Raw genomic sequence first — 22,820 nt, 5'->3', positions numbered from 1 at the left:
CTGCTTTAGCGCCTGGGTCTTTAAAAATGGTTCTGGTTGCCTGGAGCTCGGCGTCAATGATGTCATTCAGAATGAACTGAAAATGGTCTCACTTGTTGCATTTCTTTGCACATTTCTATTCTTTAGGCTCTTTCTAAGTTACATTTTTTTTGTTTTTAAAGAATCCTGTTTTTGAATCCATCAGTTCTGCAATATGAAATTCATTTTGGATCACCGTCAGAAAGACTTTGAGGCCTGAGACTGCTGCTGCTTCCAGTGCAGCTGGGACCGACTTTGGTTGGATTATGGCATCACGAGCCTTCATTTGCAACTACCTGAGGGGCTCCTCCTATTTTTTTCTGTCCCCTTCCCAACGTCCTTGGCCCCTTCATTGCAGTGACAGTATTCACTCAGGGGGCCAAGCGCAAGGGCTTGCAATCATGGACCTTAAGTGCAACCTCTAAGAGTCGCTGTTGTGCAATGATTGGGATGTCCTCCCTCCTTTCCCTCAAATGCGCCCTCCACAGCATCCCAAGCCCTGAAAGCAGAAGTATGACCTGAGAATCAAACCCAGATCTCCGCATGGTAGCACTGGCATTGAGTTACCAGGCCAACCCCCAAATATCTTTTTTAGGTTAATCCAAATAGGTTTTTGTTTTTTTTTCTGACAAATATCTGGTGAATATTGTTTGATATTTTGACCACAGAAGCCAAAACGTATTTAGGTGACTAAAGCCTTTTATATCATCTAATGAAGAATGTTAAAAATGATATTGTTCCTGTTGCACCCCTTGCTCACGGACCTAGCCGCGAGCAAGCGCTTTCCTCCGCGGTCCAGAGGCCGCCGACATCCGCTTGTTCTTCCCGCAGCTGGAGCCGCCCCCGGACCTCTCCATGCAGCAGGAGGCCGCTGACATCAATTCCCCCCGTGGCTCGGAGGCCACGCCGCGGCAGAGTGCTGCTGGAGTGCTGCCCCATGCAGCCTGGAAGCCGCCAACGTTATCCGTCCCCTCCGTGGGGAGGGGCCTTCTTCCCTCGGCCTTGCCTGCAGCTGGGAACGGGTTCGGCTGCGTCTTCGCGGCAGGATGCCGCTCCTACGTCGGGGCCTCTTGCGGCCTGCTCCTGCCTTCAGCTTCCTGCTTCGGCGTGTTCGGCCTCGTCAGTAGCTGTCCATAATCCTGTACTTTTTTTCCTGTTCCTTAGGCGTGGGACCGCACCTCTCATCCAGCTTTAAAGGGCTAGCAAGGGAGTGGTCCCCCTGGCTCCAGCTGGTGACATCACATGGGTGTTTCCTGCTTAGCCCTATAAAAGGGTTCACTCTTCATTTCAACGGCACCTTCACAAGATGCTGGTCCTCCCTTGGACTTCCTGCTCTTTGCTCTTGCTTGGCATTCCAGCGTCGCCTTCGCAAGGAGCTAGTTCTTCTCCTTGTCTCCTGCTCCTGCCAGGCTTCCTTTGTTCTTCATGGAATCCCTCATTGTCGACTGTTCCTGGTCTCTCCTGATAACTCGTCTTTCCTGATATCTCCATTGTTCCAGTCCTGATGTCTCATGGTCCAGTCTTCATGTCCTGATGTTTGTCTTGTCCAAATGTCTTCCTAGACTTCGCCGTGATCCATCCTAGCGTGGTCCGTGACCAGCCTGGCTGGGCTGAGTTGGACATGCTGTGGCCCAGTGATCCGCAACCACCCCCACTGGGGTGTGTAGGGTGCTGGTGGGTCGTCTTACATCTAGCGGAGCCGAAGATATCCATGTTCTTCCTGTTACCTCCAGGGACTGGAGTCTTAAGATGTCTCACTTGCTTGTCCCAACTGCCCTTCGCTGTGTGTCCGAAGAGTTTGTCATGATGTCTGGGATCTTCGCCTTGGAGGCCCGTCTTGTAAATCATCCTCTGATGTCTTGGACTCCAGCTATGCCTAGCCATCAGCTGATGGTGCTCCAGTGGATAGCCTGAGGGCTGTTCTGGCCACTGCAGCCTCCCTTCCGGCTGAGGGTGTTAGCGTGTTATCCGAAGTCATTGCCATCCTGAATTTTATCACGGTTTGAGCTCTCTCTTCCTCATTTCATCTGAGTCCATCTGATCTTTGTCTGAGTCCGTCTGATCTTCGTCTGAGTCTCCAGTGTGGTCCGCCACCAGCCCGATTGGGCTCTGTAGGGCGCCTGAGGGACTTTGCTTGTTCATCGTCTGAGTTTGTCTTCACCATCGTCTGAGCCCTTGTCTTCATCTGCATCTTCTTCAGAGTCTTCATCACCATGTTCCAGTGTCTTTGTCCGCCCTTGCCTCATGTCCGGCCTGCCGCCTCTGCCGTTACCCAGCGGCATGTCCAAAAGGATTTGGAGTGGTCAGAGGACTACTCAGAGACCAACCTTGCATGGTTGGCCTCACCGAGGCTGTGCAGGTTAGCAGGGGCTTGGACACATCTTCAGTTCCAGTCTCTCCCAGATGAGGCTCCGTCTCACCACAAGGGCACACACCACTCGTTCTGCAATGGGGAGTGCCCCCCTAGCGCTCCCTCCTTCGGATTCAGAACAGTTTCTATGTGCATCCAGGTTCCAGCTGCTACATTGGTAGAAAAACATTAGGAAATGCAGATGTATCTTTCTGCAGTGGGCACCCTGGAAGTTGTTAAATTTTCATGACTTCCTGGTTTCCAAGCGTGATCTCATGCATCAACTCGAATATTTTCAGAAACCTTATTGCTGTAAAAAACCTGGAACAGCTGTGTGTGTGTGTGTGTGTGTGTTCGTTCTTTGGAAAGAACCACATAGGTGTACTGTGAAACAAAACCCTCTCACAGGGTTTTACAAGAAAATCTTCAATTTAAAATACAATAATGCTTGCGTGTCTTCAAAACACATTACTTTAGTCAGCTGGCACTAAAATAGCATTTTAAAGCCAGTTTTAAGCATTCTGGACAGGCCAAGCAGTTTAAATTAAATTAATGAACCAAATGCCAAGAAGAAAAACTGGTTTTAAAGAAACAAAGCAACATCTGCTATTCTTAGGGGAAGGAATGACATTGCCGTTCATGAAAATCAAATCAGGCTTTGCTTTTGGTAAGCCTTCTGTGCTGAGTACAGCAGGATTCTCTGGAATAATCCAGGAGTCCCATCATAACAGCTGATTAACTGCTCTGTGCATGATTATCTCCTGCTACAGATCCCCTCTGAAAACATCATTTGGGTGGGTAGTCTGTGACCAGGACCAGAAGAAAAGCAGGAAAAGTCTTTGTTATGAAAAGGGCCTTTCCGTCCATAAGAAGCCTGAAGCTGATACATTCTGGAAATCAGTGGGCTTACAACGAGCTGCCACGGCAAAGTCAAAAAGTGTCACGCCTGATTTGTAACGTGAGCAGGTCAGTAGCTCCAAATTCCTTAAAAAAGTGTCACGAAGCCTGCCACACTCAAGCCACAGCAGCACAAACCATGCTGGGGATGACAGAGGAGGCAAGTAGCATAAACATTCCCTGATTTATGAAGCGCTGCAGGTACAGATAAACAGGTGACTTCAATCAGGTCTGCAAACACAGGGTTAGGGCAAAGCTTAAATCCAGTTCACTTACCCACAGTAATTCCTCTTCATGGACAAACACAGTCAATACTTGAGCCACAACTTCTATTCCCGGTCTTTCACATCACATAACATCAGTATGCACAGGAGAGACGTGCTCCAGGATCCCACACCATCACTTGGCTCCTAGTCTGGCCTCTGTAATGCCTTTTGCTGTAGACAGTGAAAAGGATAGCTATGCTACCAAATTCAGGTTTTAAAAAAGGAATGCATGGCTGTGAATCTTCTTAGGACAATGCTAAGTTACCCCTAAGCCAACCCAAATATCTATTTCTGTGTCATGAGAAAACATTTTTGACAGTCCAGGAATTTTGCAGAGTAGAGGTCAGAAAGCAGAGCTGGTCAAATTTGGTCCTTAAAGGATGCAAACTGATAACCAAGTGTGAAGATGCAGCAAATGCATATTCATTACGGATATCCTAATCAGATCTTTTAATAGCCCTTCCTTGAGAATCGCTCTGTCGTAACACAGACTGGTGTGCATGTCAGTATTAGCTGGTTAACAGCATCTGCAGCTTTTCAAAGGTTTTTAGTATGGATCAAAAAGGAGACAATTTTCAAAGGGGTTTAGCTGGATAATGGTCACCTGGCCAGGTTGCCCTGGTTGAAATCGTGCTCCCTTGACTCTCTACTCAAGAGCAGCTAAAAGCATGCACATGGGCTTCCGTAATGCACCTGGTTTTTGCCAGCTTAAAGAGAATGGTTCCCTGGGGCATGGCGAGGTAAGGGGGAGTAAAACAGCCTGCGTGGCTTTTGGATTTTCAAATACACGCGTGAAATCTTGCTCCAGTTCTGCCACACGCAGATAAAGCAGCAGGTGCCACGTCGCTTTCTGTTAGAAGATTCCCTACAAAGTATCCAGGTACTTTGCAGCAATACAGGCTACGGCGCCTGGTAGAGGGCATCCTTTCAAAACCCAAGCAATCTTTGAAAACTCTAGGTCAATTAACTAACTGGTCACTAAAAAACCAGTCTTGTATAATTAACTTAATTCCTGATATCTTATTCTATCCAGTAAAACCATTCCACATTTCCTGTTTCAGGATCTAAAGCAAAGTTTAATTAGTTTGAAGTGGCCTGTTATTTAAGATTAAGCAATTAGGTAATCTGAATCAAATGAATAATTGTTTTGCCATATCTGTTGTTTTTATTTTTGGGGGGGGGGGCGGGAGGTAGGGAGATTTGAGGATTGGGTCGAGAACCGTTTCCATAAAGAGTTATAATTTGCTATCTCATATTTGATCTTACATAAGGAAATGCTTAAAGCAAATGCCATTTAAAGCAATCACAAAAGTTATAAATCTAAGACACAAGCTTCATAGGAGCAAATGCTGACAGAAGCCCAATGGGAGACAAGACTAACAAGTAAATTTTAAATGGTCCTCGCGGGTAAATTTTGGGGTTTATGCGCGTGGCCGGGCCTTGCGTATGCTGCACGCATTTTACAACGGGCCCGGCCACGCGCGTAAACCCCGGTACGCGCCAAAGTGCCGGGCCTCTCCAAAGGGGCGGGCAGGGGGGGCAGACCGGGCCGGGACAGCAGCATTCGACGCTGTCCCGGGGAAGCCCACGCCGGCAGCCGGCCAGTGCGTGGAGATTACTTCTGCTCCAGAGGAGCCGTAAGTACTAAAATAAAAGGTTTGGGGCTAGTTAGGTTATGTTTAGGGGGCGGAGAAGAGAGCGGAAGAGGGAAGAAGGTTAGGGTAGGGGGGGGTAGGGAAGTTCCCTCCCAGTCTGCTCCTTAATTGGAGCAGACTGGGAGGGAACTGGGGGAGGCCTGATTGCATAGCCGTTCATATTTTTCGAAAATTCCCCCCCTCCCCCCACGCGCACTGCCCGCACATGCGCGAGGATTTTAAAATGTGGCGCGCATGTGCGCACGGCCATCAGATTTTATAACATGCACACGTCGGTGCGCGCATGTTATAAAATAGGCGCTACCCTTTCTCTCGGACTGATTGTAATTCTATTAATGTGATCTATATATTGCAATCAGTTCGAGAGAAAGGGTAGCGCCTATTTTATAACATGCGCGCGCCGACGGCTGTGGACACATGGCTGTGCACACATGCGCGCCACATTTTAAAGGAGGCTCTTCGAGTATTCAGGGCAAGGTGGAATGAGCAGCTTTTAAATTTGGGGATGGAGGAGAAGGGCAGCATGCCAGGGTCCTTTAGCTGATCAGTTTGTCTGCTGCGAGAGGCACATTAACGGGATGGGGATTGAAATGGAGAGGGAGGCAACGAGAGAGGCGCTGGAGAAAGGATGGTAACAACATGGTGAAAACTGTTTTTATGTAAAACATCTCAAAATAATCTATAAAGCAGTTATTAATGCAGCTAAAAGGATCCTGAAGGCTAAAAATTGTAGTAAGGAACTTTTGCATGTAGTCAATTCTCTGTTTAACATGGTTTAACAGAATGGGAGAATGCTGTTTTCTCTGATCCAGAAATCTTTGCTTACCTTTTTTTTAAGGATCAAATTAAAATTATCCGGAATTCGAGTGATACTAGTGCCTACCTATTTCCCTTCTGTGGAAGATGATACATCACTCACGGTCAGCTTTTCAGCCAGCGAACCGAGACCTGGTTCATCAATTGTTAATAGACACTAACCCTTCCTTTTGATTAACCGATCCCGCTCCGTCTTGCCTGATTAAACCGGTGAATGGGGATTTGGTGGATTCGCTTATTAACCCTTCATTAGAAGGAGTTCTTTCAGAATCTGTGAAGAGTGCCATTGTGAAACCCCATCCTTAAAAAAAAACAACAACCCTATCCTTAGACCCTGGGCTGCTGCAAAATGACAAACCTATCTCTCATCTGCCATATCCGAGCAAGTTAACACAGCGTACCAACAAGCCCCCAGCTTCAGCAATCTCTGGAAGAAGGAAATGTCCTTGATTCTTATCAATCAGGTTTCTGCCCTCGCCACAGTACTGTATCTGCCTTGCTGTCACTGTGTGTCATGGTGGGAAAGTATGATGCAGGAGTATTGATTTTGCTTGCTATGACTGCCACATTTGATACAGTAGATATTTGATCCTACTGAAGAAGGAAGGAGATATTGGTTTGTGCAATAATATTCTAAAGTCTAGACTATTTTTAATTTAATTTTTTTTAAATGGATAGATCCCAGTGCGTTGCTTTGAATAATATTTGGTCTTCCCATGGCTTGTTATGTATGGGGTGCTACAGGGTTCGGTGTTGCCCCCGCTCCTTTTTAATATTTATTTATGTCCACTTTCTGATATCCTGAGGAGTTTTGGGGTCCAGTTCAGTCCTTACATTGACAGTATTTTTTTTTCTAGTGAATTCTTTGCCTCCAGGATCTGATCAAATCAACTCCTGTCTCAAAGTAGTGAATGTATGAATGCCAACAAAATAAGCTTTGAATAAGTTTGAAGCCAACAAAGAAAGAGGTGTTGTGGTTCAGTAAGGGGAACATTTTTGTACTCTTGACCTAGCTTGACAGCAGTTAGGTCGAGAGTACAATGTACAAATCTCATCTTTGTGTGCCTTTCCTCACTCCAAATTACATCAAATCTTCACTGATGTGTACTTGCTGTTTGTACCTCTGACTGTGCATATAAAACTGCCCCCCAAACCTAGACCACCACCAAAACCTCAGTTTCAGTAGTATAAATAGTTATATGAGAGTCTCTCCCTCTCTCTCTCTCCCCCAGTGGTGAAATGAGCACTTTGCAGGTAGGAAAATGCAATTATGTAGGTATTACTGCAAAGTGCGAAAAGCTAACACACTTTGCAGTAATACCAATGCGAAGCAATAATTAGGCTATTACCATAAAACATGCCCCTTTTCCTATCACATGCAACCCAAGATTTAGGCAATATATAGTTTCACTATGTGCCTAATTAACATGAACCAAAAAACACTCCCTATAGAGTGGAGTAAAAGCACAGACTAGCAATTTCAAATCACTTTTACATTTTTTATTTATACAAAATTGTATCAAAAGTCCAATATTCCCAATGCATTATCCATTCAAAATGTTAAGTTTGTTCACAACTTTTTTTAAAAAAACATATCCACTCATTCTCATACATACCCACTCACACAAATTACATTCATAACTCAGTTCCAAAATTGTGCAATTCCTAGCAATGTTTTTACCATAACAACTCTCCTTTACAGGGAGCAATAAATACTCGATCTTATTTTACAGGATATTTTCCAAAAATTTTTTAAGCACAATCTCCTTGATGTTTACATTCAGAGCAAAAATCACACACTACGAACATCAATAATTTTTATCAATACTTCAATTTTTTAAACTTAAACATATGGTCATACTGTTGATTACTCTGTTTTCTTATTTATCCCAACCAGGCCCATGTTTCACCTTGCGGCTTCATCAGGGGAATTTGTAACCAATGAATTACTAATGTTCCTATAGAAACACTATGTGTGCAGTATTCTACCACTATTGAAACGCTGTTTATACGAAATTCTCCCCACTTATAGATACACCACTGGTTTTCCTTGCTCAAAAAGATGTTGATTGACACTCAGTTTACTCATCTGCCTTCGTGCTTGCAACTCGCTGTCTTGAATCTTTTCATTAAACGTCACCAAACGTAACCCGTATCTGCTCAATGCTGCATGTTGCAATGCAGACTCTTATGCGATGACTATAAAACTGCAAAATTTCCTTGACCGTTGACAACTTTCTTTATGGACTTAGGTATTGCATACTTCCATTACATCTGAACCTCAGAAGTTGAATCTTAAACAACCATTCCTTGATACCTCCTTCCATGTTTGTAAGGCTGTAAAGAAAGTGGAAGGAGGTATCAAGGAATGGTTGTTTAAGATTCAACTTCTGAGGTTCAGATGTAATGGAAGTATGCAATCTACGTTGCTAAAGCAGCTATAGGATTATTACCCTCCTCCATCTTCGGAAAGCCCGTCTAAAGCTTCATCTCCAAAAAATCCACCTTTTGACCAACTTCCATCAGCGAGAATTTGAGCTCTTCCATGCAGGAGAGTTCTCTTGTACCGGCACCACTAATTCCAGTACCTTTTCCACCACGACTCCACCACGACTCCCAGTTTTCTCCCGAAAAAAAAAAGCATCGAAAACCTGCTGCACAATTTTGGAAGTATCCATCAGGGTCGAAGGAATGGGCCATTCCTCATCCGATGTGGAATCCTCCATGGCAGTAGATGCCCCCAATTTCCTCACATTTCTTGCTCGTTTTCAGTGGTTTACCAGATTGTTCAGCCCAAATTGCAGGTAAAGATTTTAAGGACATTGTTTTCAGTATTACAAGGTCCTCAATTCTAGGAATTTAAATGTTATTTAAAGGATATTAAGCTGGACACTGGAGGAATTCCTTGTCCGCACATCCTATCCTGCTCAGCGGATCACGTGACCCCCATTCCACACATTTATCCCAAATTCCAACTCTGGAGGAGCTGGAAGGTTTAACCCTCTTCAATGACTCCCATTTTCTCTTTATATATTACCCTCATAAAACTGAGAGCGTTTATCATGGAGCAGCAATCTAAACAGCCTTAATGGTTATAATAACCAGAGCAACAGGGAAGCCTGCCAGCATGTAGAAAGCATAACAATTGCATTTAATAACAATCATGCTACTCCCGTAAATATTTGCATACAGTGTTTCAAAGTTGAAAGCTTACTACACGGTCATTTCCGAAAAGCGGTTAGAAGGGAAAAAAAAAAAGAGAGAGAAAACCTGCGGTCTGATGCAGTTTTAAAATGTGGGCAGCGTACCAAGAAAACAATTTAATAAACACAAAAGGGAATAAAAATAAACCTTGGGAGAGCTTATTTACAGACCTTGATGGAAAAATAAAAGTTTGCAGCTTTTAGTAATTCTGGTCCTTGCTATATGAAATTTAAAAAAAAAAAAAAAAGTTATTTCTATGAACCACCAAGTTATTTCTATGACACCATCATCAAAGGCATGGATGCGGGTAACTCCTATCTCATCGCCATGCTCGACATCTCCGCCGCTTTTGATACTGTAAATCATAACATCCTTATCAACACCCTCGTCAACATAGGAATCACAGGTACTGCTCTGGCTTGGATTAAATCCTTCCTCCACAACCGTACCTACACAGTACTCACTGACAATTTTACATCCCCTCCTGTTAATCTTGATTGTGGCGTCCCCCAAGGTTCCTCCCTCTCCTCCACCCTATTTAACATCTATATGATCCCCCTCACAAACTTCCTCTCCAACCTTGGTATCACACACTTCATCTACGCCGATGATGTGCAAATCCTTATACCCTTCACAAATTCTGCACTCACTGCTATCCAAAAATGGAACACCATCCTCGCTTCTATAAACCAACTCCTATCTGACATGCACCTAGCCCTTAATCCACAAAAAACTGAACTCCTCCTCATCTCCACCAAACATGCATCCATACCCATACCCTTCCCCTCCACCTTCCACCCCCCTAACTTTCTCTCTGACACAAGAAACCTGGGGGTCATAATTGATAACCAACTTACCTTCAAACCATACATCAAATCTATTCTTAGCAGCTGCTACTTCAAACCCTGAAAAAACTTAAACCCCTCCTCTACTTCTCTGATTTCCGCACAGTACTTCAATCTATAATTTTCTCAAAGATTGATTACTGTAACGGACTCCTACTTGGTCTCCCTGCTTCCCACATCAAACCTCTCCAACTCCTCCAAAATGCCACTGCACGCATCCTCACTAATGCCAAAAAGAAAGACCACATTACTCCCACCCTCATTAATCTCCACTGGCTACCCATTCATTCACGCATTACCTACAAGACCCTTACCCTCATCCACAAAAGTATTACTAATGAACATTACAACTGGCTAAACCCCCCCTTCCTCCCACGTACCTCTACCAGACCCACCCGATCTTCGCTCCGTGGAACCCTTATTCACCCTATAAAATCCACAAGACTTATGTCCACCACCAAACGGGCCCTCTCCCTAGCAGGCCCTTCCCTCTGGAACTCCATGCCCCTTGACCTTCGTACCGAAACCTCCACACCCACCTTCAAAAAGAAACTCAAAACCTGGCTCTTCCTCCAAGCATACCCCCAATCACAATCTTCATCATCCCTTACAAACATCCTCACCCAACCGCCTACCCCCACCAACACCCCCTCTTCAGGACATACTCCCTGCACCCACCCCCCCAATGAACTTCAAACCTAAAATTTCAGTTAGTACCCGCCCCTCCCCCCCAATCATTGTTCCTCTGCGCTTATACTAGCCTGTAAATAATCTATGTGTTTATCACATTTTCCTCAAACCCCTGTACATACCTTTCCTCATGTATCCTTTTCCCCCTCCCCCCTCCCTCTCTCTTTGTCTTGTCTACCTATATACCTCTCCTCCCCACCTATTTATCTTGTTTATTGCTATGTTACTGAGTTTATTGTTACAAACTGTTCTTTGTAAAGGCTTTGCCTATATATCCTTGTTTGTAAGTTATCTGTAAACCGGCACGATGTGCAAACGGTTGCCGGTATATAAAATAAAATAAAAAAAATAAATAATAAATGAAGATTTGCAGCCAAGGCTTCATGTCTGCGATGTGGCGGCATTGTGTACCCTCCAGCTTTCTCTCACCTGCCGATGGCAGGCTTGCTTTTATCTCACACCCCCCTCCAGCGAATGTGGCCCTTCTGAAAATATCCAGACTGGCAGGATTTTATAAAAACGTGAACTGCTTCCTTATGGGTACGGAATCAAGTAGAGGTCGGGAGTTCCTGCCCTGCACTACCATGCTGATGCGGTTTAATGGAAGTGCTGGGCATCTCATGCAACCTGTGGCACGTCCGAGCCCCTCGGTGTAACTTCTTGCACATCACGCAGAGTCAAGGTCAGCTGGAAGGTAGCGTGTGAAGGTCACTCTTTGGGATCTGGTTTGCTGTTAGGGTGGTAGGAATGTGCATTTGTTTTCTTCCTTTGTGTTACTTTTTGAGTGAACTTTTTTTACACATGTAACATTGTGCATAAAATTGATTTTAAATGCATTAAGTATGACTCTTTGTGCGTTTTACATGCATAAGAAATGAAACCCCACGAACCAAACAAAAAAAAATGCAATGATTATGAGAATGAGAATGCGCACCCCTATAAGGTGGTTCACTGATTTTATAGGGAACCCTTCTAGGAATGGGAATGGTGTCCGGTTCCATTCCCTTTCCCTGGCCTCACTGCCCACAATGCCAATTAGCACCTGTTGGGTTGTTTTTTTTAAGGATGGACAGGAGATTTTGCATTGCATGACGGTCCCTGACAGCATCACTTACCAGTCCTGCACTCACACTGTTAAACCTTTTGTTTTAATGTTATTTCCATGTTCTTGCGCCAAGAAAGATTTTAATGTAACTTAAGTTGGCCTGATCTACTAAAGAGTTTTTTTTCCCATTTTGTGTGTATGGGAAAATGCTTAGTGCATCTGGCCCCAGTTTGGCACCATTTGTCTTTGTCTTTTAAACTTCATTCATAGCTTAGTTATTTAGTGTTGTGTGTTGTTTGTTTGTTTTTTTAATAGTGAATTTTTATTGTGAATGGGAGTATGGGAATTTATTGCTCTTGAAATATAAGAGTAATCCAGGAACATGTGCATGCTGCACAGGGCCGCCTTAACCACTCAAGGCGGCACGGGACAAACTATTTTGAATGGGCTCTTCCATTTTTTCCATCTTGACCGCTAACCTCCCACTCCTCCTTCCCTCCCTCACTGATAATCTGATGCAGCCTGCTGCTTCAGCTTTCCACTTTTGCACTTCCTGACAGGAAGGGAAGGTGCAAACTGCTTCTTCCTTCCAGCCTTTCCAGCTCAGTGCCAGCACAGCTCTACCTTCTGCTGGCCCAAGCAGGCCCATGCAAATGCACATGCCTGGGAACTAGTGAGTTGTGTTGATTAGCAGAGGGTGGGGGGGGGGGAAGGAATAGAATAATATGTATCAGCTTTCTCTCTTCCACTGCCCCCCCACTCAAATAATCCATACGTTCCTCTTCTACCACCCACCAGTATCACCTGTCCCCCCTCCTGAGATAACCCAGCATACTTCCCCTTCATCTCTCCCTGACCCCAGCACTCTCTTTGCTCCCTCTCCCTATAAGACACAGCTCCATGACTTATGCATCCTCGCTCTGCCCTTAGCTCAGTGACTCCCAAGTCTGTAATCCCAGCTGCGGACTGAGTTCTGTGCGTGTGTATTGCAGCCTCTCTCCAGTTTCTCCCCACATGCTGCTTGCAGTGTCTGCTCCAGACTCACCCCACTGCTCCTTTTCTCTGCAGACTTTCTGAGGAAGGGGAATGGCTGAGCTGTATACAGAGAGGCCGTGAGATTTCTAGTGTTTCCCCTTGCAATTCATTCAAATTCTCTGAGTCTCAGGGTAAAATCCTGAGCGTTCCCAGGTATGCAGATGCAACATGAGCTGTCTTTCTCCTTCTGGTCCATGCAGGTTGGTGCAAGCACGATGTTAAGGGCTTTGTCCTATTGGCAGGGCTCCTGCAAATAAATCTTCAGCCTTGCATCCTACTCCCACCTCCCAATTAACTTTCAGGTCCATAAGCCGCCTCAGAGATTTAAAGAATTAAACTCAACTGTTACTATGACCTTGCCGTGCCCCTCCCAGAACAATCCTGTAAAAACACATAATTGCCATCACACTTTTAAATATTAAACACAAATATGTTTCATAAAACATGCCAGTATCTGAATGGGTTATGAATTGGGGGGGTAGACTGCAAAAGAAAAAAATCAAAGAAATATATAAATGTATTCATTAAAAGAAATCTATGCTGCACTGACTGAAGGTTATCTCTGAAATGGCTGGCTGGGCTGAACTAGGATGTTTCCCCTTACCACTCGCTGTAGAAAAAACCATGCAAATTCTGTTTTCACCTCAGTAACAGTGATACAGACTCCCTCCATTACAAGATACTTTGTAAAGTAATACAAAACTCTGCAAAAAAAAAAAAAAAGTCAATCAGAACTTGATATACCAAAACAGCACTAACTCCCAGAACTCAAACAGCAACAATCTTATATGAAAAGGCAACACTGCAAATAATTCACCGGGTCCTAGAATGCCAATACACTTCCTATTAGGAAAACAGGACAAGCCAGGCTGCTATATATCCCTACAGAGAAACTACATGCTAGCAGAATCTCAATTCACACATGCCGAACACAGACCTGCATCAAATACAGAATACATGACTACAATTTAAAAATATATAAACACAAACTGAATTCTTTTTTCTCTGCTGTCCACTACAACCTCACTCCCTCTCCTTTTGTTCCCTGTAGATAAGAAATGGAGAAGAATGAGAAGGGAAGGGGTTGGATTAGAACATAAGTGTTAGGGTTTTGAGGTGTTTGGATTCTTAGGTGCTGCAGTGATGGCCACTCCTACGGGGAGGAGCCCCGCGGGGAACTGCAGTACCGGGCTAGACTCAGATGCACAAACACAGAGAGAGTTTTTATTGTACAGCTTGTAGAGGTCACCAGAGCTGGCAGTAGTGAGTAGATTCCTGCAGCAGTCTTGGGTCCTCGGCTGAGGAGATCTGTCCTACAATGGTGGTTTAGGGAGCTCCGATGCAGGTTTCCAATGAGGAGCTGTAGGTGAGACAGACTGGTAGATGTTAGATTACTGACACTCTTATAGGTGTAATGGTGGAGTTCCCAGCAGGTAGAAGTAATAGTAGCAGGCACCACGATAGACAACTCAGGCCCTCGAGGAGCGAGTACCTGGATACTGGATAGGCACCTGGAAAGAAGCATAGGACCCCCGAGGAGCGGGTACCCAAGTTAGTAGAACCCTGGAGGGTAGAGAGAGCTTTCAGCAGCAGCGAGAAGCGGCAGAGCAGCTTAGACCGGACAAATCCAATCCTTGCTAACTCAGTCAGTCAGCAAAATAGGCAACCTAAATACCCGGATGTTGTGACATCGAGGGGGACGCCCCTGAGGTTCGCGCCAATGACGGAATAAAGACACCGGTAGCACGCACACCCTTGGAGGCCCTCAGGTGAATCATGGCGGAATGCCTTGCCATAGCCGCTCCAGGGATGCCGGGGAGTGCGGCAAGCAAACGCGGCGGTCGCCATTTTTCCGAGGCTGGTGGAGAAAGCGAATATTGAGGTGAGGCATGTGGGACGAAGCCGTCTGAGTCTGGGCGCAACAATAAGAAATGCCATGCTGGATGAGATCAAGGTCCATTGAGCCCAGGATCCTGTCTGGGTTACAAGTACCCAGCAAATCCCAAAAATAGATCTATTTCAGGGGTAGTCAGCTATGGTCCTGGAGTGCCACAAACTGGTCTGGTTTTCAGGGCATCCACAATTAATATGCATGAGATATATTTTCATACAATGGAGGCAGTGCATGCAAATATATCATAATATTTAATGTGGATTTCTTGAAAACCAGACATGTTTGTGGCATACCAGGACAAGTATTGTCTTTCCATGATCTACTTATTACTCCCAGGGATAGCAATAGATTCCCCTAGCCTACCTGGCTAATTATGTTTTATGAACTATTCCTTCAAACCTCTTGTAAACCCCGGTATGCTAGTCATCTTGACCATGTCCTCTGGAAATAGATTCCACATCTTTTAACGCTGGTTGTTAGTTTCAAAGAGTGTCCTCTTGTTTTAGTATTATTTGAAAAGGTTAATTACCGTCCTTTATTTTCTCACTCCTCCTCACTCATGATTTTATGAGCTTCTGCCATGGCCCCTCTCATGTATCTTTTCCAAGCCGAAGAGTGCCAACCTTTGTATCCTCTCTTCATAGGGAAGCCATTCCATCCTCTATATAATTTTTGTTGGCTTTTTCTACATCTTTTCTAGCTCAACTATGTCTTTTTTGAGATGAGGCAACGAGAACCGCACACAGTATTCAGAGTGTGGTCGCACAATGGCTTGATTCAGAGCAGAGTGGCTCTTCTTTGCTCTGCTTTGTGCTCTGTCTATTCCAGGCCCCTTTCCCTCCTGTACCCTGCATGTTGCCTGGGAAGGGAGGGGCTAGAGCAAGAAGCAGAGGGCTGCTCTCTACTGACTGAATTTGTCCACTGTCCAATGAAGTCATGGGGCAGAGCCCTGTGTGCTCATGAAATGCGGCCTCTGCTATGTGCAGAACCCAAAGCAGCTGTCTCTTTTGCCCATTGTAAAAGCAGCACTGGGCTTCTACGGCTCAGCACTGCTAAACCTTGATCTTCCTCATCAGACTGTAATTAAGTACTGGTCTACTTCAAAGCAGAGACTGACTGTCGAATTGTACAAATTTTTTGTGCTTGATGGCACAGTTGTTTAGGGATATCTTTCTTGCCTCAAAGCTTCAGTAAGTTCAAATCCAATTTGACAAGAATCTGACCCTGAGCCAGACTTCTTGACAGGGCTTTAGCAACGAAGGAGGTTGGAGATGGAAAAGCTGCCAGACGGGCCATTTGCTTAACTGTCTTAGAAATTATATTTACTGAAAATTGTGTCTTAGCCAAGACGTCTTTGGCCCTTCTGTAGCTAGATTAGCTCTGCCAGAGGTGAAAAGCCATTGTATCCTGAAAGTATGAATCCTAAGAACATAAGAACATGCCATACTGGGTCAGACCAAGGGTCCCATCAAGCCCAGCATCCTGTTTCCAACAGTGGCCAATCCAGGCCATAAGAACCTGGCAAGTACCCAAAAACTAAGTCTATTCCATGTTACTGTTGCTAGTAATAGCATTGGCTATTTTCTAAGTCAACTTAATTAATAGCAGGTAATGGACTTCTCCTCCAAGAACTTATCCAATTCTTTATTAAACACAGCTATACTAACTGCACTAACCACATCCTCTGGCAACAAATTCCAGAGTTTAATTGTGCGTTGAGTGAAAAAGAACTTTCTCAGATTAGTTTTAAATGTGCCACATAACTTCATGGAGTGCCCCCTAGTCTTTCTATTATCCGAAAGAGTAAATAACCGATTCACATCTACCCGTTCTAGACCTCTCATGATTTTAAACACCTCTATCATATCCCCCCCTCAGCCGTCTCTTCTCCAAGCTGAAAAGTCCTAACCTCTTTAGTCTTTCCTCATAGGGGAGCTGTTCCAATCCCCTTATCATTTTGGTCCTACTACCTCTTGTATTATTTATAGTCCTTTGGTGAACATAAATAAATAAACCTTTCTGGTTTATAATTACAAGCAGCAGAAATTCCATGTAAGTTGTGGTTTGAGGGAAAATCCAGCCCAACCATTTGTAATTGGTCACTGCCATACAAAGTCTCAGGATGACAGTAAGACGCTAATTAAGGGCTCTTCCTGTTGTGAAATATCGGTCAGGGTAATAATCTTGCTATGGCCAATACTGCATTTCTCACCTTGAAGTGTCAATTTCCAAGAACACCTAAGAGCACAGTAGGAAGTACAAACATATAGATTGCCATCCCTAGGAAGACAAGTATACTAAGCTTTAATTGGTATCATGTGAAAACTGGGAATGTAGCATTATCTTGGACCCCGCTTGCATTCTTCACCTTGTCCACTACGAAAGCAGAAATATAGTCTGAGCTCAAAAGTGAGAAAAAAAAAAAGGATCATTTCAAACCAAGGATATAATAAAAAAGGTTTGTATTGCCTTTATTTTATTTCTTTAATTGTATTAATTTCGATTTATTTCGCACCAGTACAAGTTGCTCCCAGCAAGTAGCAAGAGAAAAAAAAGCAATTACAATAGAATCGTTAAATTATAATATAACAAAACCATGAAATTAAAAAAAGAAAAAAAACCCTCTTTATTGGTTTATTAAAACATTCTATAGGCCGTGTTATTCCTGTTCCTAAGCAGCTTACAACTCAGCATTCATAATTAAGAATGAAAACAAGACTAAAACTTCTGAAATATAATATATAAAACCACAAAAAGCAAAATAATCTGAAAAAATAGAAATAAAATGATCAAAAAACAGAGAATCAAGAAAAAGTCTAACACACAGGGACCTTTTTCAATGAATTTATTATTTTTCCATGTATGCAGAATTGGAAAACAATCCTTTTTGAAGTCCCATTGTGGCCAATGCAATAACGTGCGCAATGGCTAGCGCACAGCTTGACACGCGTTTGGATGCGCATCCATAACCCCCAATGCAATACGGGAATTGGCAAGTACAAAACACGTCCAAATCATTGCGTAGCTGATAGCACTCATCTACATGTAAATTCCATGTAGATGAGGCTATTAGCTAATCCCCACGATGCAAAACATTTCCCACGCGGCCAATGTGCCCATTGCTCCGCAGCAAATTTTACGCCAGCCCGGGGCTGAAGGGCGCATTGAAAAAGAAGAAAAATTCTGCTTTCTGTGATTCTTCATATTATCAAGGTGATACTAAGTAGGAGTGAGCAAATAAAGCAGATATAGTTAAATAAAAAAAGTTTTTGGGTAAAAAAACCAAAACAAATTCTAGACGCCCAAAAGACACCCACAAGATGCAAGGTCCAGGCCGTGCATCTTGTGCATGTCTATGCTGGTAAGGGGAGAAAATGGACGCTCGACGATTGAGCGTCTGATTTCCCCAATCTGCACTGACAGCCCACTTGACAGCCACCTCTCCTGCGTGCCCGACGCCGAGGAGGTGCTAGGCATGCACCTTTGTCCCTAATTGCCTCCATTTAGTTGACCCCTAATTTAAATATTGCATCGCGCGCCCAGGAGAGGTGGCTTGGCGCGGGCGAGGAGAACGGGCGCTCAACACTGAGCGCGCACAAATATTGCATCGGCCCGATAGTGAGGAGGAAAGAAAAGGAGGCAAACTAATACTGTGAGGAAGTTATGTAACGCTGCTGGCTTGAGGTGTAACTGGGATTGCGTTCGTCTTTGATCTGCTCCAAAGTGCCAACAGAAAAATCATCTTGCTGAGAAACGTTTTGTGGCACAGACATCTGACATCTGCCACAATTTAGCCAGATACATTTTGTGATGATTTTGTTTTGTTCTAACTTCACTGACTGGATTTTTCAACTTTTTTTTTTTTTTTAGTATTATTATTATTATTTTTCTTCCCTTCAAAGTACAGGGCTCTATGTGCTTTCTCAAATGTAAAGCTTTGTTAATTTCTGATAATCTGCTGTTTCTGCAATCAAAGACGTTCTTAGTTTTCTGGTTAAATTGTCGGTGACTTAGAAATTGAATGTTAGATGCTGAAGCATGCTGAAGCCATTTCCCCTTGCTATTTCCTGGGGCTATCTTTGTTTTCTGCAGTCTTTAATAAATGAACAGTGTTTTTATCATTTTAAAAGATTATACTAACTTTTTACAGATGTCATCCCACCAACCTATTACAGCCCTTACTTCAGAATCGTAAGATTTGACGTCTCTACAATGGAGAAAAATGCATCTAACTTGGTGAAGGCAGAGTTTAGAGTGTTTCGTTTACAAAATCCAAAAGCCCGGGTATCCGAACAACGGATAGAACTATATCAGGTAATATTCTCATTCTTTCGCTAGGTTGTTGCATTAAACCCTGCCTGCTTAGTGTCCTTTATGAACAAGTATTCCTGGCTGGCATCACATTGAAGGCTTCTCCATTGGACCTGGGATCGAAGAACTTGTATGAATTGCATATCATAGGCGAATCTCTCCATCTAAGTCAAGTCAACTGTGATCCATGGGTCTTGCTTTGGTTGTCTTAAACCCCATTCCCAGGCATTCTGGAGCTTGTCTCCTTGCTTTCAAGGGTTGCAGAAGGCAGTGGCACAGAGGATGTGTTTTGTTTTTGTTTTAAAGAAAACCAAATCTTGAATCAGCCTGTCAAGGTTGACCCGGGTCAGGTGGCAATCCAAATGCAGGCCGCAGATAATAATGTGGTCTGCTACAAATATTTCAGCTAGGTGCTTGATGTACTTAGGATTCTGGCCCTCAGGCTAAGCCAGTCTTGTTTTTCAAACTCCCGTGCCACCGCATTTTGAGAACTGTGGTCTTTTGAGAATTTAAAGAAAAAAATTAAAAAGCACTTGCAATGTCTCAGCCTGCCCATGGTGACAGAGAGCCATCTGGGTAACTCTTATCTCAGGAGAAATTTACAGGCAGGCTGAACAATGCACATTTTGTGTGTATTCCAAAAAAAATAGTGAGTCCTGGCGATGAGGAGAACACTGGGTTCTGGATGAACAGATTCTGCGCTGCACATGTTTAGCTTGTTGTTAAAGATTATTCTGAATGTTAGCAGGAAACTTACAGCTGGTTTGCTTTTGTATCAGCCCAGGATAAAAACCTTGTGTTAAGATCCTTGGCACAGAAATGAGGAAAGTAGTGAGTAATTTCAAGAATTAAGGAACGGGAGTTTAGGTGTCTTAGATTTTATATCCAATTTGCACCTGAATGAAAATCATGGAGGGGAACGATGCTGTGTGTGTAGGGTGAGGGAAGGAAAATGGTCGTCAGCAGCAGTTTTTCAGTTGCTTAAGGTGTAGCCGCAAAGTCATATTTCATGTATATGGCTGTAAACTGCACTTAGAGATATAGATATGGCATTGGTCTTTTCCATATTCTCGGCACCCTTCAGGATGGTTTTTTTGTTGGTTGTTTTTGTAGAAAACAGTTGGAAATACTTTTCCTACAGCGAGCGAGCAGTTTGTGTCATATGCTAGCTCATCCTTACTCTCATTTGCTTTTCTTGAAACTGGTTGAAAACTGTGAGCGATTATAGCATTTTCAGTGGTCTTGCAGCAGTGCTCTCAGCTCCCCGTTGAGGCCTGCTCCTCACTGTAAGAGTTGCTAGCCTTATCAATGGATCCTTTTAGTAGGCTGTTATCACTGAAATGTATGTTGCCTAATAGTCCACTTACCTGCTGATGGCATGCAGAGGCAGTGCAGTACTCTAAAACAGTTATCTGTATGGTTCCAAGAGAGGAAACCGTGCTTAGAAATGGAATGCCGTAATTGGGTTAAGGATGTCCCATGACTTTGTATCCACTTTGCCATACAGGCCTCCAAGGATCTGTCTGCTTAATCACAAACTTGGTCCATTTATAAATTGAATGTCACTCTTTGGTAGGAAGTAAAACAGACCTCACAGCACTATTAAGTTGGAATGAGGGACTATTGCCTTAGATTGCACAAAACTGGCACTTATGGTGATATATTTCTTAGGGATGTGAATCGTTTATCTGATGATTGAAAATATCGTACGATATTTTCAAACTCGTCAAATATCGGGGGGTCCCCGATAGCGATAGGAAAACCCCATGATTAATTTTGTGGGGTTCTCTTATCGTTTTGGGGGTGGGTGGGAAGAACGGGCACTCAAAAACAATCCCCAGACCCACCTGACCCTTTAAATTTAATTATTTCGAATCCCCCACCCTCCTGACTTCCCCAAAACTTTTTTAAAGTACCTGGTGGTCCAGCGGGGGTCCCGGGAGCAATCTCAAATGCCACTAATCAAAATGGCGCCGATGGCCCTTTGCCCTTACCATGTGATTGGGGCTATCGGTGCCATTGGTTGGCCCTTGTCACATGGTAGGAGCATTGGATGGCCCGCACACATATATGCAAGTAACAAAGGGGTGCTCTAGGGGCATTCTGGGGCAGGGTCAGTAGTTATGCGCACAAGTTGCTATTTAAAGTCACGCAACTTGTGTATTTTTACACCTGCTAATTATCTTGCATAAGTGATATCAAACGTGTTTGCTATGTATTATTGGCCAGGTGGGAGGTCGGGGTGAACTGGGGGGAGTTCAGGCTAAAGAACTAAGAGGGCCTTGATGACCTGGAGAAGAACTGGGCCGACTGGTAGACTAATTGGCAAAATAGGTAATTTCCTTGATGTCCGTATGTTTTATAATTGGCGTGTAAATCTTATGCATGTACAATGCACGCACATATATTTTTAAAGCAGGTAGGAAGAATATGAATGTTCAGTGCATTGACATACGTGGTTTCAATGCATTGCATGTATTCACACATAAGCCAACATACTGTTGTGGGTTCTTGCCGCCGTTGACTCTCCCAGTTGTAATCCGGCTGGTTACATAAAACACTGAATCACTGGTTAAGCCACTAGGGGGTGCTTTTCCACGGTCCCGCTGCATGATGACTCCTTGCAGCCTCCCCCGGTTCCATCCTCGGAGGCTTCCCAGGCCAAGTACTCCAGTCTGTCTTGCCTCTACTTTACCCATTCCTTCCAGGATGTCACAGCTGCAGGTTCAAATTCTCTCACCCCAGTTGGAGAATAGTTCGGCTTGTTCTGTTTTCTAATAGGAGGTGTATTGCGGTTTTAAGGCCTGATGTAATATTTACAGCATTGCCTTTTAATAGGTAGGATTGATACTGTTTGAGTGCTGGTATTCAGTGCTGCTTTGGTATGGGATGTTTACTATAATGCAATTGTAAGTCACTTTACTCATGGCTTTGAATACCAAGCCTACACACATTACATTAGGTCTGATACCATATGGGTTCCAAGTGGGTTTTTTGCCTTTTAGCAGGGTTTTCTGTTTTACATACAATACATATATTATATTTACATGCACTGCTCTAAGTGATACTCTTATCACAGAAAACTATACATTGAATGTCCTTTTTCATGTAAAATCTATTATTATATATCCATAATTATTACTTAAATGTTTAGGCTGGGGGAAGGGAAGTTTTGGCCAGGGGCAGGAGTGGGGGGGGGGGGGGGGGCAAGGCAAAATGTTTACCTAGGGCACCTAATACCCTTGCACCAGCCTTGGTGCTTCCCCTTTCACAATGGTTGCAACTACATCCACCCCATGGCAATGTTCACTTAAAACTCCTGATCTACAGTCTCCATGAGTGTGGCTCCTCTTCTGGAGGGGGTCTCCACCACTCATCTCCCAAGCCCATTGCTTCCGGCTTGTCCTTAGGGGCTGCTCAACAGCTCCACCTCCATCTCCTTTGTCTCTTCATCTGGTTCTAGTAGGACTCACCCCCCCTGTTCCTGCTCCACCTCAGAAGCTTTCACCCTTCTCCCATCACACACGGGCTTTCTCGTCCTCTCAATAGAGCAAAGCCTGGGAAGTTCCTACCTCTCCAGAGCCCCTGTGGAGTCCGGGTCTTATTCTGATTTCTTTTACATACTGGATCTCCTTCCCAGTTATCCTTACGGCCCGCCTTGTATTCACCAGGGAAATATAATGCCCATCACTATACGCACGTATGTTAAGGAATAAAGATACATGTATTTTATTAAACTCGTGTATATTATACGTGCAGGTTATAAAAAAAAAAACTATGATAAATCTACGTGT

At 43.9% G+C, this 22,820-nt stretch overlaps 1 protein-coding gene across 1 annotated transcript in view; it reads left to right on the top strand.

Moving 5' to 3' along the window:
* The window catches only part of TGFB2 (transforming growth factor beta 2), a 176,420-nt gene that overhangs the window by 103,016 nt on the left and 50,584 nt on the right, over positions 1-22,820 (top strand). Inside the window, exon 2 of the mRNA XM_029593183.1 lies at positions 18,866-19,029. Coding sequence (XP_029449043.1) covers positions 18,866-19,029 — 164 coding nt within the window. The remainder of the gene's footprint in view (positions 1-18,865; positions 19,030-22,820) is intronic.

The sequence above is a fragment of the Rhinatrema bivittatum genome, chromosome 3, assembly GCF_901001135.1.
Source record: "Rhinatrema bivittatum chromosome 3, aRhiBiv1.1, whole genome shotgun sequence".
Taxonomy (NCBI): Eukaryota; Metazoa; Chordata; class Amphibia; order Gymnophiona; family Rhinatrematidae; genus Rhinatrema; species Rhinatrema bivittatum.
The sequence above is the reverse complement of the archived record's forward strand: the minus strand, read 5'-3'. Positions and strand labels throughout refer to the sequence as shown.